The sequence below is a fragment of the Montipora foliosa genome, chromosome 14 (assembly GCF_036669935.1).
Source record: "Montipora foliosa isolate CH-2021 chromosome 14, ASM3666993v2, whole genome shotgun sequence".
Classification (NCBI taxonomy): Eukaryota; Metazoa; Cnidaria; class Anthozoa; order Scleractinia; family Acroporidae; genus Montipora; species Montipora foliosa.
The window spans coordinates 21,419,740-21,434,434 of NC_090882.1; the positions used below are offsets into that span (position 1 = coordinate 21,419,740).

The 14,695-nt window shown below is 39.2% G+C and overlaps 1 protein-coding gene across 1 annotated transcript; it reads right to left on the bottom strand.

Moving 5' to 3' along the window:
- Positions 1–694: 694 nt before the first annotated feature.
- LOC137985346 (uncharacterized) lies at positions 695–7,714 on the bottom strand. The gene is made up of 2 exons (XM_068832930.1): positions 7,652–7,714; positions 695–7,025 (listed from the first exon to the last, which is right to left on the bottom strand). Exon 2 carries the CDS (start codon positions 6,990–6,992, stop codon positions 3,855–3,857), a length of 3,138 nt encoding a protein of 1,045 aa, XP_068689031.1. The 5' UTR covers positions 6,993–7,025; positions 7,652–7,714; the 3' UTR covers positions 695–3,854.
- Between the last annotated feature and the right edge of the window lie 6,981 nt (positions 7,715–14,695).

The following is a 14,695-nucleotide window of genomic DNA, read 5'->3' on the forward strand; positions in this document are numbered from 1 at the left end:
CAATGGACCAAAAGCTATTTTGAATTTGGCTTGTTTATCTCTAATACTAGTAGTTCCAAGAGGTCACTTTCTAAATCACCACACCTTCGAAAATTCATGGAACTGCGAACATAAACACAGACACCACCATTGCTTCTGTTTCTTTTACGTCTGACCAACAGTAACCAGGAAGACGGAAGTCGTGTATTGATGCGTCAAGCCTAGTTTCGTTGATGGCCAAGATGTCAAGCGGTTGGCTCTGCATAAGAATCCGTAATATATTTATATTCATTCATTTTCTGTTCATATTTATATTCATTCGTTTGTTGTTCAACCGCTGCCACCACTAACCTTGTGCTCTAGTATTTTTAAATCCATAGATTTCTGAACAGGAGACCACCAATAGCGTAGCTCCTAATCCACTATAAAAACTACACACAACCCATAATTCCTCGATTCGCTCTGACGAAGTGCTAATGCCCGAAAAGTCAGCTTTTAGAATCTCTGTACGGTGGTCAATTTACATTATCAATTCCGTTGGTAAAACCAAATTTTTAATATATTTAGGTCCGTTTTAAACGTCGCATTTTATATGTGCCAAATCTAACGCAAATGAGCGAAAACAATACATTTTACTCACTTGCATTAGATTCGGCACATGTAAAATGCGACGATAAAATGGGCCTCAGAGAACCAATCTTAAACCCTCTTATATTATTAATTGCTTGGAATAGTAATTGATTAATTGTACGAGGAGAAGGTATAAATTCGATTTCTCAATCTCTGCATCTACCGGTATTCAATTTCTTATATATATATTTAGCCAAGCTTTAAAGCGGAGCTCCCGTTTCCAACCCCAGAAATTAAAGCAATATAGTGTATATGGAAATAATTATGCTCCTGCGTAAAGTACAAAATTAATGGTCATTACTGTATACAGTTTACAGTGATCAAACAGATTTATCGCCTCTGAGTTCACAAACAACCACAACAACCAACAATTTTAATCAACAACTAAAACTGAAATTACATGCACAGTAATCTCTTTCACAATATTTTTCGTTTAACTGACAGTCTTTACTCCCTCTCTCCTCAGTTTAGAGCGACAGCAAAAATCTTACAAATTAAAAAGTCAACCTAAAGCGTAGTAATTCGCTTACCCGACTGCAATTTCACAGTCAAACAAAGCAGGTCACGACTGGACATCCATTTTACACAAAAGCTTATAAATGTGATTCATAAAATGTGTCAGAATCTCTGTCAACACGGAATTGCAAAAGTTTTCAGGCCTTCTTCGTTTTTTTAGCCAGTTTTACAAAATATGTGAGGCAGCGAGGCATATATTAAGAAGGAAAAACATTTTAACTGAAAGCTAACCGTTGTAAATAACTATAATTCTTGTTGTGCGAGACTCAAGTTGAATAGCATTTCTCTGAAGGTCGACAATTTTTTTGCAATCTTCTGTGGCTTGTCGTTAAGCCAACGTGCATTATAATCTCGTCCGGTTTCCGTCGTGTAAATGGTTTGGCGAAATCGAACATATCATCGACTGTACTGCCGCTAAACGATTTCTATTCTACGTTTGCTGTCTTCGACAATTTCCTGCCTTGGATGTTTGTAGGTCATAGGATCTCCAAGGATCACAACGGACTTTCTTCTAGTTAATCGATTTGTTGAATGCGGCGCATTCCTTGTTTGAATTTTCTTGACACTTGTTGCATGTTATGTTTTTCTTCCGCCAGTAATCTCTACAATTAAGATTCCAGGTTAACCCATCAAATCAAATCTTTTTCTCGACGAGGCGTAATAATATGGAATAGCATCCCTCCCGACCTGAGGAAATTATCTAAGCCACGCTTCAAGAATAAAATGCGACACTAATTACTTTAAATTCTCAATCAGGAGGAGGATTATGTTGGCATTCCGACTTTTGTCTCACTTACAAAACGTTATATAGGCAAGTTTATAGAGTATACATTATAGGCTTAAGATATAGGCATGATTGCGATCAATTTAAGTACTGAATATACTTCAATTTAAAATTGTATTTGTATAATATGTAAATACATCAATTTCACTCTACCCGCCTAGATTAGCTTTCGCTATTTGCAGGTAAGAGTGGTTCTTTTTTAATATGTAATAAGAATAATAAATGAACTTGAACTTGAAACTTGAACTTGTTATTCTCCAGAAACGTGCACTACGCTTAATCAGTCTTGCTGCTAAAGATGAACACGATATACCTTTTTTTGTTAAAGCTAAGGTTCTCCCTATAAACTTTCTTTTCCGCTATATCTTTGAAATTACAAAATTAATGTAAGCTGGTAATGGTAAACAAGCACCACCGTAGAACAATAAGTATTTAACAATTATTCAGTGATATTCATCGAATCTAAGGTGAATCATTGTTCTAGTATAATTACACAGGTGATTATTTGACAAATATGCATTTTCTTTAAAATAATTAATTTCTTCGTCTGTCACCTAGGCTTGCGGCCATTTTGAAAAAAACGCTTAGGTGATTATCGTGTAATAATAACCTCAAAAGCAACCAACCAGCGCAGGGAATTTTTCATAATCACCTATGTAATTATACTAAACACAGATATTCCACTCGTTCATCAACATCTCAAAAGTTTCATACAAAACACTCCAGAATTGACTTGCAAAAAAAACGTTTTCTCACGTATTGGCTCAAGAATTTGGAATAAGATACCTTAAACTACTAAAGAGAGTTAAGCTAACCACCTTACACAACAGAAGATTGCAAAACGTCGCAATATTCATGTGCAAGATTAAAAACAAGCTGCTGTCCTTAAAGAATAAGAAAATTGTCAAATAATAGTTTCAAAAATAAGATGAGAAATGTACTATACGACATAAATTACTGAAGATGACTACATTAGAAATTGATAAAATAATATCGAAACTAAAGAAACACAATCATACCGTCCTTATTGTGTAATTTACCGTAATTCTTAGGTCATGTTATTTCTTATTTATTTAATTTTAAATAGTTTTTGTCCTTTCCCCTTTTTTTCTTTTTTCTTTTATATTACATAATGAGTATGTATATGAATCTTACATAGTTGAATCTATCGAACGAGGTGGGTCTAATTGTTATTTAGTATTTTTAAGAAAGGAATAAACTTGAAACTTAAAACTTAAAAATCTTCGATTTCTTTTGAACAGTTTCCCAGAAGTATTAACGATCTTGTAGGTTATCTTCCTTTATCTCTTGAGCTGCGAGTCTACTTTCCTTTTCAATTTAGTTGTCCAAGACTCGCAATGCCGTTATTAGTCTCTTATTTTCATCGCTTCAAGCATTTGTCTCTTATTTTAAAGAGATGTAACACGATTCAAGTTCTTGTAGTTTCAGTTTAAGGTCTCTGAGTGTCTATTAGATTTGAGCATGTTACATGATAGTCGTAGCCCTGCTCTTCGGTTCTCTCGCTTCGGTTTTCTTGGCTCTCTCTTGGAATGAAGGATTCATCTTCTTCGAGTAGCTCGTGGTTCGCTGATAAATGTGAATTTAGATAATTTCTTACCGATAATTTCAGATTTGGAGCCTTGTAAGTTAAGTGTTTTCGTGTCAAGGAAGAAACTTATTGAGACACCATCAGTTTTCATTGCGTGAAAGTCGCTATTGATGCTTGATAAGTTCCACGTTCCCGAAACTTTCAAATCAACGTTAATAAATAATTTAAAACTCCCCTACCCATTTGAACTTGTTCTTGTCACCAGATTTAGTCACAGATATAAACCTATATCGCTCAATGGGTTCATTAATACCAGTTTTCGCCAAGGGGTTTGCTAACACGTGCGTCCTGCTTGGCCATGAATGATTTATTTGGCGACGCAATAACTATCCCTCATTAATATATGACGCAAGACAGCTTTACTAGACAGTTTTGCAGTTCAGCCAAGTCTCGCTGAACGGAGGTGACACTAGAATGACCAGGACCGAGACGAATCAAATAGATGGCCAACGCACGTTCAAAATACTCCTTTGCCTGCCCCAGCTTACCATGGTCACGGAGTACAACAGCCAAGTTTTTATAAGAATCTGCGACACGAATATGTTGCGATCCCAACTTTTCTATACGTATAGCAACAGCGCGCTCAAGATACTCCTTTGCCTGTTCCAGGTCGCCCTGGGCATGGAGTACAATGGCTATGTTGTTGTAACTGGTTGCGACATCGATATGCTCAGATCCCAGCTTTTCTATCCCTATAGCAACATCGCGCTCAAGATACTCCTTTGCTTGCTTCAGGTCACCCTGGGCATGGAGTACAATGGCTATGTTGTTGTAACTGGATGCGACATCGATATGCTGAGATCCCAATTTTTCTATCCGTATAGCAAGAGCGCGCTCAAGATACTCCTTTGCTTGTTGCAGGTCACCTTGGTCATAGAGTAGAGTGGCGATGTTGTTGTAACTGGTTGCGACATCGATGTGCTGAGATCCCAACTTTTCTATCCGTATAGCAAGAGAGCGGTCAAGATACTCCTTTGCTTGTTGCAGGTCACCTTGGTCACGGAGCACAGTGGCTATGTTGTTGTAACTGGATGCGACATTGATATGCTGAGATCCCAACTTTTCTATCCGTATAGCAAGAGCGCGCTCAAGATACTCCTTTGCTTGTTGCAGGTCACCTTGGTTATGGAGTACAGTGGCTATGTTGTTGTAACTGGTTGCGACATCGATATGCTGAGATCCCAACTTTTCTATCCGTATAGCAACAGAGCGATCCTGATACTCCTTTGCTTGTTGCAGGTCACCTTGGTTATGGAGTACAGTGGCTATGTTGTTGTAACTAGATGCGACATCGATATGCTGAGATCCCAACTTTTCTATCCGTATAGCAAGAGCGCGCTCATAATACTCCTTTGCTTCTTGAAACTCACCCATGCTGTAATGGACATTACCTAACTCATCATAGACTGCTGCGGAATCTCCGTCACAAAATACACCACCATGCTGAATTAATTTAAGAGCTACCTTACAGATGCTTTTGGCTCTGTGAAAGTTGCAATGATTAGCACAAACCGTGCTAAACCTAATGAAATAATTTGGATAATGTTTCACACATAAATTGACTTCCGATAAGTCAGCTACATTGAATACACGTTCAATTTCTGTTATTAGGCACTTCAAATGAGGTACCAGCTGAAAGCCATTAGAAATAAAGTCTTTGTCATCAAGATTTTTCTCATCTATAAACTGATTAAATGAGGTAATAGCCCAATGAATGATTTGAGAATATTGAGCCTCCGAATACTTTTTGATTCTAGTTTGGGTGATATTTCTCACAATTTGATGTAGTTGAACGTATATGCCACTCTCGTCTTCTTCTACTAACAGCAGAGAGCTTTTTCGAATCCTCAAACCAATGATATCTTCTAATCCACTCCTATCGGTTTCGTTCTCGTCATTCAGGATGTACTTTATTAGAAGGTCAAGGTTTAATGGTTGCTGACTACAGAGAGAAATGAAACCGATTGCGTGATTCAAAACCCTGTCAGATGACATCGCGTCGTCCACGGCCAATAAAATCGCTGTGGTCATAGAGATTGGGTAGCTTTGGTTTGTCATGGCAAGAAAAGCCTCAGTGTTAGCACGCTGACCCCTGTAAAGCTTTTCGAGGTAGCTTTTCCAGCCAAAATTCGAAGATGCTTCCCGAACTTGTTTGACAAAGATAGCGGCGCTTGCTAAGGCAAGGGGTTGGTAATCTAATGCCCGAGCAACTTCTTTTTCAATCTCATCGTCAGCGAGACCAGAGAGGGAGGCTAATAAGGAAATGGCGTCAGATGGCGTCATGCCCTTGCTCACAGAGATGTGATTGCTGAAAGAGGTTTCTGAAGGAATAGCAGCGGTGTCTTGCGATGTGATCAGCAGCTGACCTTTACACCAGTGCGTGTCTCCGGTCTCTGGCAAATGAGGATTCATTCCACTTAAGCTGACGACATTGTCCACCACTAACAGCCACGATGAGTAAAGCTCAACTTTGGTACTAATTAATGACTTTATGTTGGCAATCTTCCCCTCCGTCTTCAGATCTTTGTCGTTTAGAGTATTTGTGACTGCATATTCTGAACATTTTAGATGACGAGCAAAACAGACGTAGGATTCTAACAGTGAATCAAGACTTTGCGCATTTAGAGTCATAACGAATGTATTCTTAACCGCGATTTTTTTTCTGTCATCAAAGAATTTCTTTGCGGCAAGACCGGCTAACTGAGATTTGCCGCTTCCAGGGTTGCCTGAGATGTACAGGGAAGTTAATCGGCTCTCGTTGGTTTCTTTCAGTTGCTTTAGTTGTTGAGCTATTTTAGCCAACTCATGATTTCGTTCGGCAACGTCGTGCGATGGCTTGGGTGGGAGAATGCAAAATGCCGCAGGAGCTTCAGTTTGTAACTGCTCTTCGAGAACCTTTCGATGCTTTTCTGTTTCCTTAAGTACGTCTTTTAGGTGGTTGACTTCTTGCAAGACTTTTCGTAATTCGCCCGTCGGAAAACCTTTCTGAGTTCTGATTTCTTGAATCTTTAGATCGGAGAGGCCAAGTGCTTGAAAGGCAACTACAACTTTGCCTACAGCAGTTTGAAACTCTGTTTCGTTGACTTTGCCACGTGGCGAGTGAGCAGGGCCTTCATTACGAAAATTTCTCAAATCATCCACATTTGATCGGACTACTGCGTTTAGACCTCTTCTAATACAGTCGGAGTACAGTATAGCGTAAAAGAGCATTGTGCAATCCCATTCTGCTCTATTTCCGTTAACCATGGTTGCCAAAAGACGCGAGTTTCTTGTTTGGTTTCTTGGCGATTCCTGGTTTTTGAAGTCCAGTCCATTTTGGGGCTCGTCTTTCCATTCTCCCAAAGTTGCCTTGTAGCGGTTGTCCCATTCTTGTTTGAAGATTTTTCGCAGGCCCTCAGTTATCACATCAGTAGTGATAAAACAGATCCTGAAGTAATTTAGCTGCTCGTCAGTGTATTCTGGTCCAGTGGCCATACTTAGTCAGGCTTACCTTTTAGTCAGCCATTGCTAGAAGTAATTATTGCGTTAATGTCAGCAGTAGTACAAAGTACAAAGGATCACTTAATGAAAATAATGTGTATATAGATACTAAAAATTTACTTCTACTTTTATCTATTGATTTTTTTTTCGCAAATAATACCAAGTTCAAAATGTGGTTTTGAATGTTCTTCTGTGATACATTTTACGAAAAAGGAACCCAGGACAGTGATTTTTACTTCATGTCATCTTTATTGCTTCAATAAAACTACGTCCACGACGCGAACGTGCAAACTACAGCGAGCGTTCAATGAACGATGCATCTATCTGGCACATCTACTGTACACCCGTTTATAACCATCTCTTGAAAATCAGAAGAGGCCTTTACTGACGTTATTCACTTCCGTCTCTAGGTCGTAGACAGAGAAAGGAAGGACGTTTTAGGGCGACAATCCCTAAGTTGTTTACAGTTGCAGGGGACAAGGCATGTTTTCATACACACGTTTTTGCAGAAATTCCAGTGTCTCGAGCTCCTTAGACGTGGCTTGGCAAATGCTACGCTCTCGGATGCTAACCTTCGCGAAATGGGGTGGTAATTAGGGATTTTTTTTAGTTTTGGCGCGGGGTAACTCTTTTCAGCTGTCAACACTCCTTACCTTTAATAATGGTCTATTTGGACGAAGACAAACAACAATCCTTCACCGTTCACTCTTCCTGCAAGGAGGGAAAGAGAAACTGAATGAAAACATAGTTAAATGATAACATACAGACCCAAATTGTACTACTTAGGGCCAGCAGCCCATTTCTGCAAAGTCCGGAAAGCTTATCAGGCGAGAGAAGTCATTGTGAAAGGCATGCGCTTGCTCTATAAAGCTCGTTCTTTGACATGATTTCAAGTTAGGAGAGGAAAACAAATATGGCAACTTTTCACGCCTGGAGAGGTTTTGGTTTTTAACGTAAAGAGGGAATTGTGTCACCAGATAGAAGCCCGAAATTGAAAGTTTCGGATGCTTTGAGAAACACGCCCATGGAATCGGTTGTTTGAAACATAGATAATGCTATAAAACACAATTCAAACGAATTGAGTTATCCAGTAGTTAGGGATTTATCCAGTCGATGGCGACTGAGGCAGGTCATCAAGGAGCTTAGCAACAAGGACGGCAACCGCAACGGCGCACCGAGAACATCGATTCAAAATAGGAATTCTCTTACCTGTAATCAGTTCGCGCCGGATTATTTCAACTCTTTCATTGTTTAAAATGTGTCTGTCTTCCAAAAATGAAACCGGTGTATATGAAAGCAGTTAAAGTTTGATGAGAGAGAGGGGCTGTTTACATGATACTGGGGCGACTTTCACACCGGCGCGACTTCACCCCGGTTGCTGCACCCGAGCGAAAATTCCGTTCCGGCGCGAAATCTCGCAACGGGAATCATGTAAACGAGGAATGACCACTCGTTCCGGTGTGAAATCGGCCTCCCGTTGGGCTGGAACGGGTAGCGCATGCGTACTTTTCCTGATAGACGCCATATTTGCAATTTAGATTCACGCTTGTATTTTATCGATATGTGGTGTCCCTTCAGGTAAACACGATACGAATTCAGCTCGTCATCATGTAAACGCGGTATTAAGAAGTTAAGTCACCCCAGTGTGACATGTAAACACTCCCAGAGAGAGAGAAAGAGAGATTAAAAATCTGAATTCGTCGGCTGCCATTCTCCAAAAGCTGCTGATTTTGGTCATTTGACGTTGTTGTTTTGCTTAGGACGCGAAACTGACGTAGCGAATGTAAAACGCAGCTTCAGAGTATGCAGATCAATTGTTTTTGGTCATTATACCTTTACTTAGTTTTGTGACGTTCTCGTTGCCGTTGCCTTCCTTATGGCTAAAGCTACCTATCATTTTATTTGGAGCAAATAGGAGAAGGGTCAGTGATTCCTATGCAGGGAAAAATGACAGCACAGTGATAAATATGGTATATACCACCGTGATAAAGTTAACAAATCGAAAGTGGTTCAGCGTTGTCTGTACTCTAATCGACAACGATATTCGTCATCACAGTGGTCAAAATGTTTTGGACTCACTCGGCTACGCCTCGTGAGTCCGCAACAATAAGAGTACAGACAACGCTGAACCACCTTCGATTTGTTTTTCACCACAACATTCGACGCTAAAGAAAGTGTTTATTTCAGAGCGTGACCAAAATCATGACTCAAAGAAAGAGCAAGCGTTGTCTATAACTTTCCAGCAATATGATTGGTTTACTTCCCAAAATGAGCGTTCCTGATTGGGTATTACATTGCCTGAGAAATTAATAATAATAATAATAATAATAATAATGATGATGATGATGATGATGATGATGATGATGATGATGATAATAATAATAATAATAGTTTATTGATATCCCTCTCGCAGCCTAAAGGCTGAATTACAGTCGGGTTTTTCGAGTAGCTTTTTCAGTTGATGGTTACTTAAGTCGGAGAGACTGTGTTAAAAAGAGCTCCTTTCAAAGTTAACAGTTTCCAACTAACTGAGAATTTCACTTCCAATTTTGAAATGAAAAAGAAAGAGTGAGTTTTTGATGTTTTCCTTTTACAACTGTCACTGGTCCTCATTAAGGCTGTAAAGTAGTCTTCACGAAAAACCCCTTTGCCAAGACGCGTTAGTGTATAATTTTAAGGAAATGGTGATGACTAAAACCTTGAAAACTGATGGGTCAGTATAGAAATTGAGTACAATGAGAGCAAGCAAGCACGCTCTGGATACGATTTCCGTGGCTGGGTATGACTATCCTAACACCGGTTTATTCTTACAGCACTACTGGTCTGCTGTTCTGTTTCTTAAGGCCCAAACTAGTGGTTTATGGGCGGTTGAAAACGATACCGGAAAAGCACTTAATGTCACGTGAACTCGTGTAACAATGCGGTTCCCAGCTGCACGGGAAAGTTTTCTATGGCACAGATATTCAGTTTGTGACATTATGAGGTTACCAGGAAAAGGTTGAGCCAATTTGGCCATTATAAGATAATGTCATCACTGCTAAAGAGAACTGACGCTGGGACATGAACGTATTGAATAGTAATCGGATGTACACCAACTGTTGGCTTACACTATTTATGTGATTTCTGGTAAAACTGGAGGTTCTAAGCAATAGCTAAGTCATAAACTGGTAGGAAGTATTGTCACAATTGCGATTTTTGCCGTAAAAAAGTTGAAACAAGAATTCTATGTGACTTTGTTTTTCAAAGTCAATCAATATGCTAAATTAGGACGTTTGATGTTCAAAGGTCAAAAACACATAAATTTGATGACCTGTCACGCAGCGCGTATACATTTGCCCAAAGAAATTTCTTGAGTCTATCTTTGTAAGGAAAGAAAGATTTAATGCGACGAGTGCTTTGAAAAATCACTCTAAGGTCAATGCACCCGTAGAATTTATCTACACACGATATAATTTGTATACTAACAATTTCGCTTTGTAGCCCTAATTAAGGTAAAACTAAGAAAATTTTCTTCTTGGGAACTGTGATGGTTAGGGTCAATGGTTTATTTTGTCGCCATTGTAAGACATCATTCATGTTATAAATTAACAACCCCTCTGGGGTAACTGTTTTGTGACACTAACTTCTTAAGTTCATCCAAAGACGATTGTAACAAACGAGGCGACGAGCAAATGCGGAAACAACGAAAAGTGAGAGTACGGATCAGATTTACTTTGTAATTTCGAGGTGTGAACGAGTGTCATTTAGTATAAAGACCAGTGAAAGTTTTCTTTCGTTAAATTCATGTTGAAAAAGTATGATTACGACGTTTGATAAGAACATCAAGAAACGGGATCAAATTATTTTCTTCAAACTCGATAGTAAATTTGATGTTTACATGGCAGCTATTGAGATACTGTAGAAATTGAAGAACATTGTTTTTAATGTCCAACAGAGTGAAAGGCCTTCTCCACAAATCAGGCCACTATCTAGGATTCCTTCAGCTTTGCTAATTGTGCCAAGATGTATAAACATAACAATGAGGTAATTGCACATTGCGCGTTCTGTTGAGCAATATCGATACCACTTTGCGGTACAGCAAATCGAAATTGCTTTCCCCAATACTAGTAATAGTTTTCACTTCATCTGCCCCCGCGTAAGATAATACGGATGGCAGTTGAGGTATTTTCCAATTAATATGTGCTGCACATTGTGATCTCTTCATATTATTTTACATGTAATTAGCAGTAGGTAAATGAAAGTGAAAGATGCAAGGAAAGGATGGGCAACAACAAACAAAATATTTTAAGCAAGAGCCGATACAACGTAGATTTGATTTTACTGGGGTGTACTATATTTCGGCACACCGACAGGAAGATTCTCCATGGTTGCTTGCTTCAAAACTCTGGAACAACATACAGCATTTATTTTTCATTTCCATCAACGTTTATTGATACCCTATCAATTAAAAAACAATTGACATAATGCCTCAGGGGCACCCAAAGTTAATTTTCGGAAAATATCTGTTCGGAAGACGATTTGAGATGTAGAATTTTCGAAACATTTGTTGTAAAATTTCTTGCTTGCCTGCCTGTCCTAGGATTTTCGAACATCTAAAAATTGGTATAATTGCCCATTTTTAATGATTTTTACCCTAAAAGGTCACCTAGAATTTTCGGGAGCCTTTTCTCTGGCTGAAAGTTTCGAAAAGGTAAGTTTTGATCCCTATAATTTTCGGATTTCTAGACTTTCAGCTAGGAAATCCGAACAGATGAAAAATTTTTAGGGGATAAAAATATGCCTATATCTACCGTCTAAATACTAAAATACGTTTAACAATGCTATGTTTAGTGGTTTTGAACCATATTCTCGTTGGGTGCCCCTAATGCCTTGAAAATATGATAGTAAAACAGGAACAGGAATATTGAATGACTAGAAGACTTCAAGGCAACATTTCGTACGACGTCATCTTTTTGATCCATGCATGTGGTTCTTTCCACGGTACCTTGAAATACCATAAAATAAGAACAAAACTCGCTTATTATATTTGGATCACTGATTATTATTATTATCTGTGAATAACTGTTGTAAAAATGATTGAAGATTGTTGATACTGAGACTATGGTTTTGCTTTCTGAGGTTGCGTCTAGTAGCAGTTTGTGGCCGAGTCTGTTGCTTCTGTTTCCGATTTCATTTGTGTCTGGCAAATCGCCGCCACTGTTTATGACTTGTGCCTGTAAAATCGACCTGTGACCCAGGCAATATGCTTTTCTATAAGATACTGTAATATTTGATTTTCAAAGTAAAAGGAATCACTGTAAATATTCGAAAATTACTCACCTTCAATCGCTATATCGATACTCCTTGTGGCTTTCTGGCCTCATGACTCAAGTTACCCAGAACACCTCTCAAACTCGGTGAACAATACCGATACCACCTTGCGCACCCTAGTTAAGCAATACCGATACCACCTTGCGCGCTCGGTTGAGCAAATCGAGATTGCTTTCCCCTATACAATATCTACCAATTTATATATTAATTTACATCGTTTCCCTTTTTACGAGGGGGCTTCTAGGTTGCCTCCTCACAGGGCAATAAGCAAACCTTAACTCGAGCCATCTATTTTTGGTTGATATTATTGAAAATAAATTTATTTCAGTTTTTAAACACAGACAAACAATGTTCATGTGTGCACACTGGCTTTTAGCATCCTTTCCATTTCTGTGTACATACCTTTGCACATGTTATATTTCTTGTAATTAACGACACACTAATAAGTCGAGGTTTGGATGCTTGGCACACTAGTTGTTTTTCTTTTATAATTACTTAGATTAATCAGTCTACTATGCAATTCAGGCTGCAATACGTCTGTCTCATGATCATCCTATCTTCAACATTCGGGCTCAGATACAACACACTTGCCTAGCTTTTTCTGACAAGCCTCAACAAATAAAATATTGTATGATATCTCTTTAAATCTGGGTTTTTCCGTTTTACGACAGTAGCAGTTTGTTTGTGGCTATGACAAGATGCCAGGTATGAAACTTGGTGCTTCCGCTTCAGGTCTGCTGCAATGGCACTTTCTTAAGTAAGTAATTAGCGACGGTAATTTGAGAAGCGGAACAGTAGAAGACGACCAATACCTTCCCTTGCAATTGGTCTTCTTCCTGATTTATTTCTAGCTAGTCGGCTCTTCCAAGGTGTTTTGACCAAGCATTTTGATTTTACACATGTACAGATAATTTTCTTCACTTAACAAAATCTTTTAGGTTGAATTGGTAGCATTTAGTATTTTGAGGGTTCTTTGCGACCCAACTTTTCGTCGCAGGGTATGTCTGTTGTACGAGCAAGACAAGTAAAGCGATAGAAATAAAATGGCGACCGTAGATATGGTATTTACTTCGGATATGAGGGATCACGATCTGACAATTACGGAAATTTCTGCTCAATCAAAAAATGAGAATTCAATTCGCTCTGGAACTCGTCTGTAAAAGATATGTTCTCAAGGGCTCTTCTCGCCTTGAAAACTTTACGCCAGTCCCAATTCTCGTCCCGTCTCGACTGACTGCCCCTGGGTCTCCGAGGATATCACGAACCATCACTAGCCATTAGCCCCCCCCCCCCCCCAAGGAGGGAGGGGGGGGGGGGGGGGCTTGTCCGAAATTTTAAATTAAACCCCAAAAGGAAACCAATCTGGGTGTGACCCAGGCTTTTTTTGACCCCTAAAAGAGACCATATATAAAACATATTGAATATATATTTTTATATTTCTTCGTGTGCAACCCTAAATGAGACCTTCACTAGGCTGGGAAACATGATGTCGTTTTGCCCGGGACACCCTAAGTGAGACCACAATCCGAAATTCACACCCCTAAGCGAGACGACGAGCATCACCACCCCTGGACTTTCATATGCGAGTCCCCACCCGGGGCTATCACAGGTCATCACAAGCCATCACTCACCGTCACTAATCACTAGGCATCACTAAACATAACTACACATAACTACGCATCACTGCGCATCACTAAAACTAAACATCACTAACAATCACTAGAATCCAGCAAATAAAGGTCTGGGCTTCATCGCAAACGACAATATCACAGTTGAGTGCCTTAACAGCGGTGGAGTTTAGGACTTCACCTAAATCGTAAGGGTGTTTATTACACATAACACGAGAATTTTATTCCATAAATCTCATTTGTAGAAATCTATACGCTATATTTTCACATGTCAAAAAATCCTATACAAGCAATCAGAATGGCGTATAGCTGTTTCACATGTCAAAGTATAACCAATCAACGATAGCGTAAAGAGCTTTCTGAGCCAATCACAATCGTGCATCGTTTACATTCAAAAAGCTTTCCAGATTTGGCGGCTTTTAGCGGCGGCGCCTCCAAATTTTTCCAGCGAAAATGGCAAAGCTGGAGGAAAGCGCTAGATTTGTGTCGCTTGGTTGCTCCATGGACGAGTTTGTGCAGCATCAAGAAAACAAGAACACGTTAAGCAAAACATAGAGAGATGTCTCGTTGTTCCAAAAATTCAGTTTTAGTTTCAAGGAACGAGCTGAGAGATATTGAAAATATTGATGCAAAAGACCTCGACGTGTTACTCGCCAATTTTCTACTTCAAGTTCGAAAGAAAGACGGACAACAATACGAACCCACATTGTTTCTAGCTTTGATCGTTATTTAAGAAAGAAAGACTATTCCTCGACCATT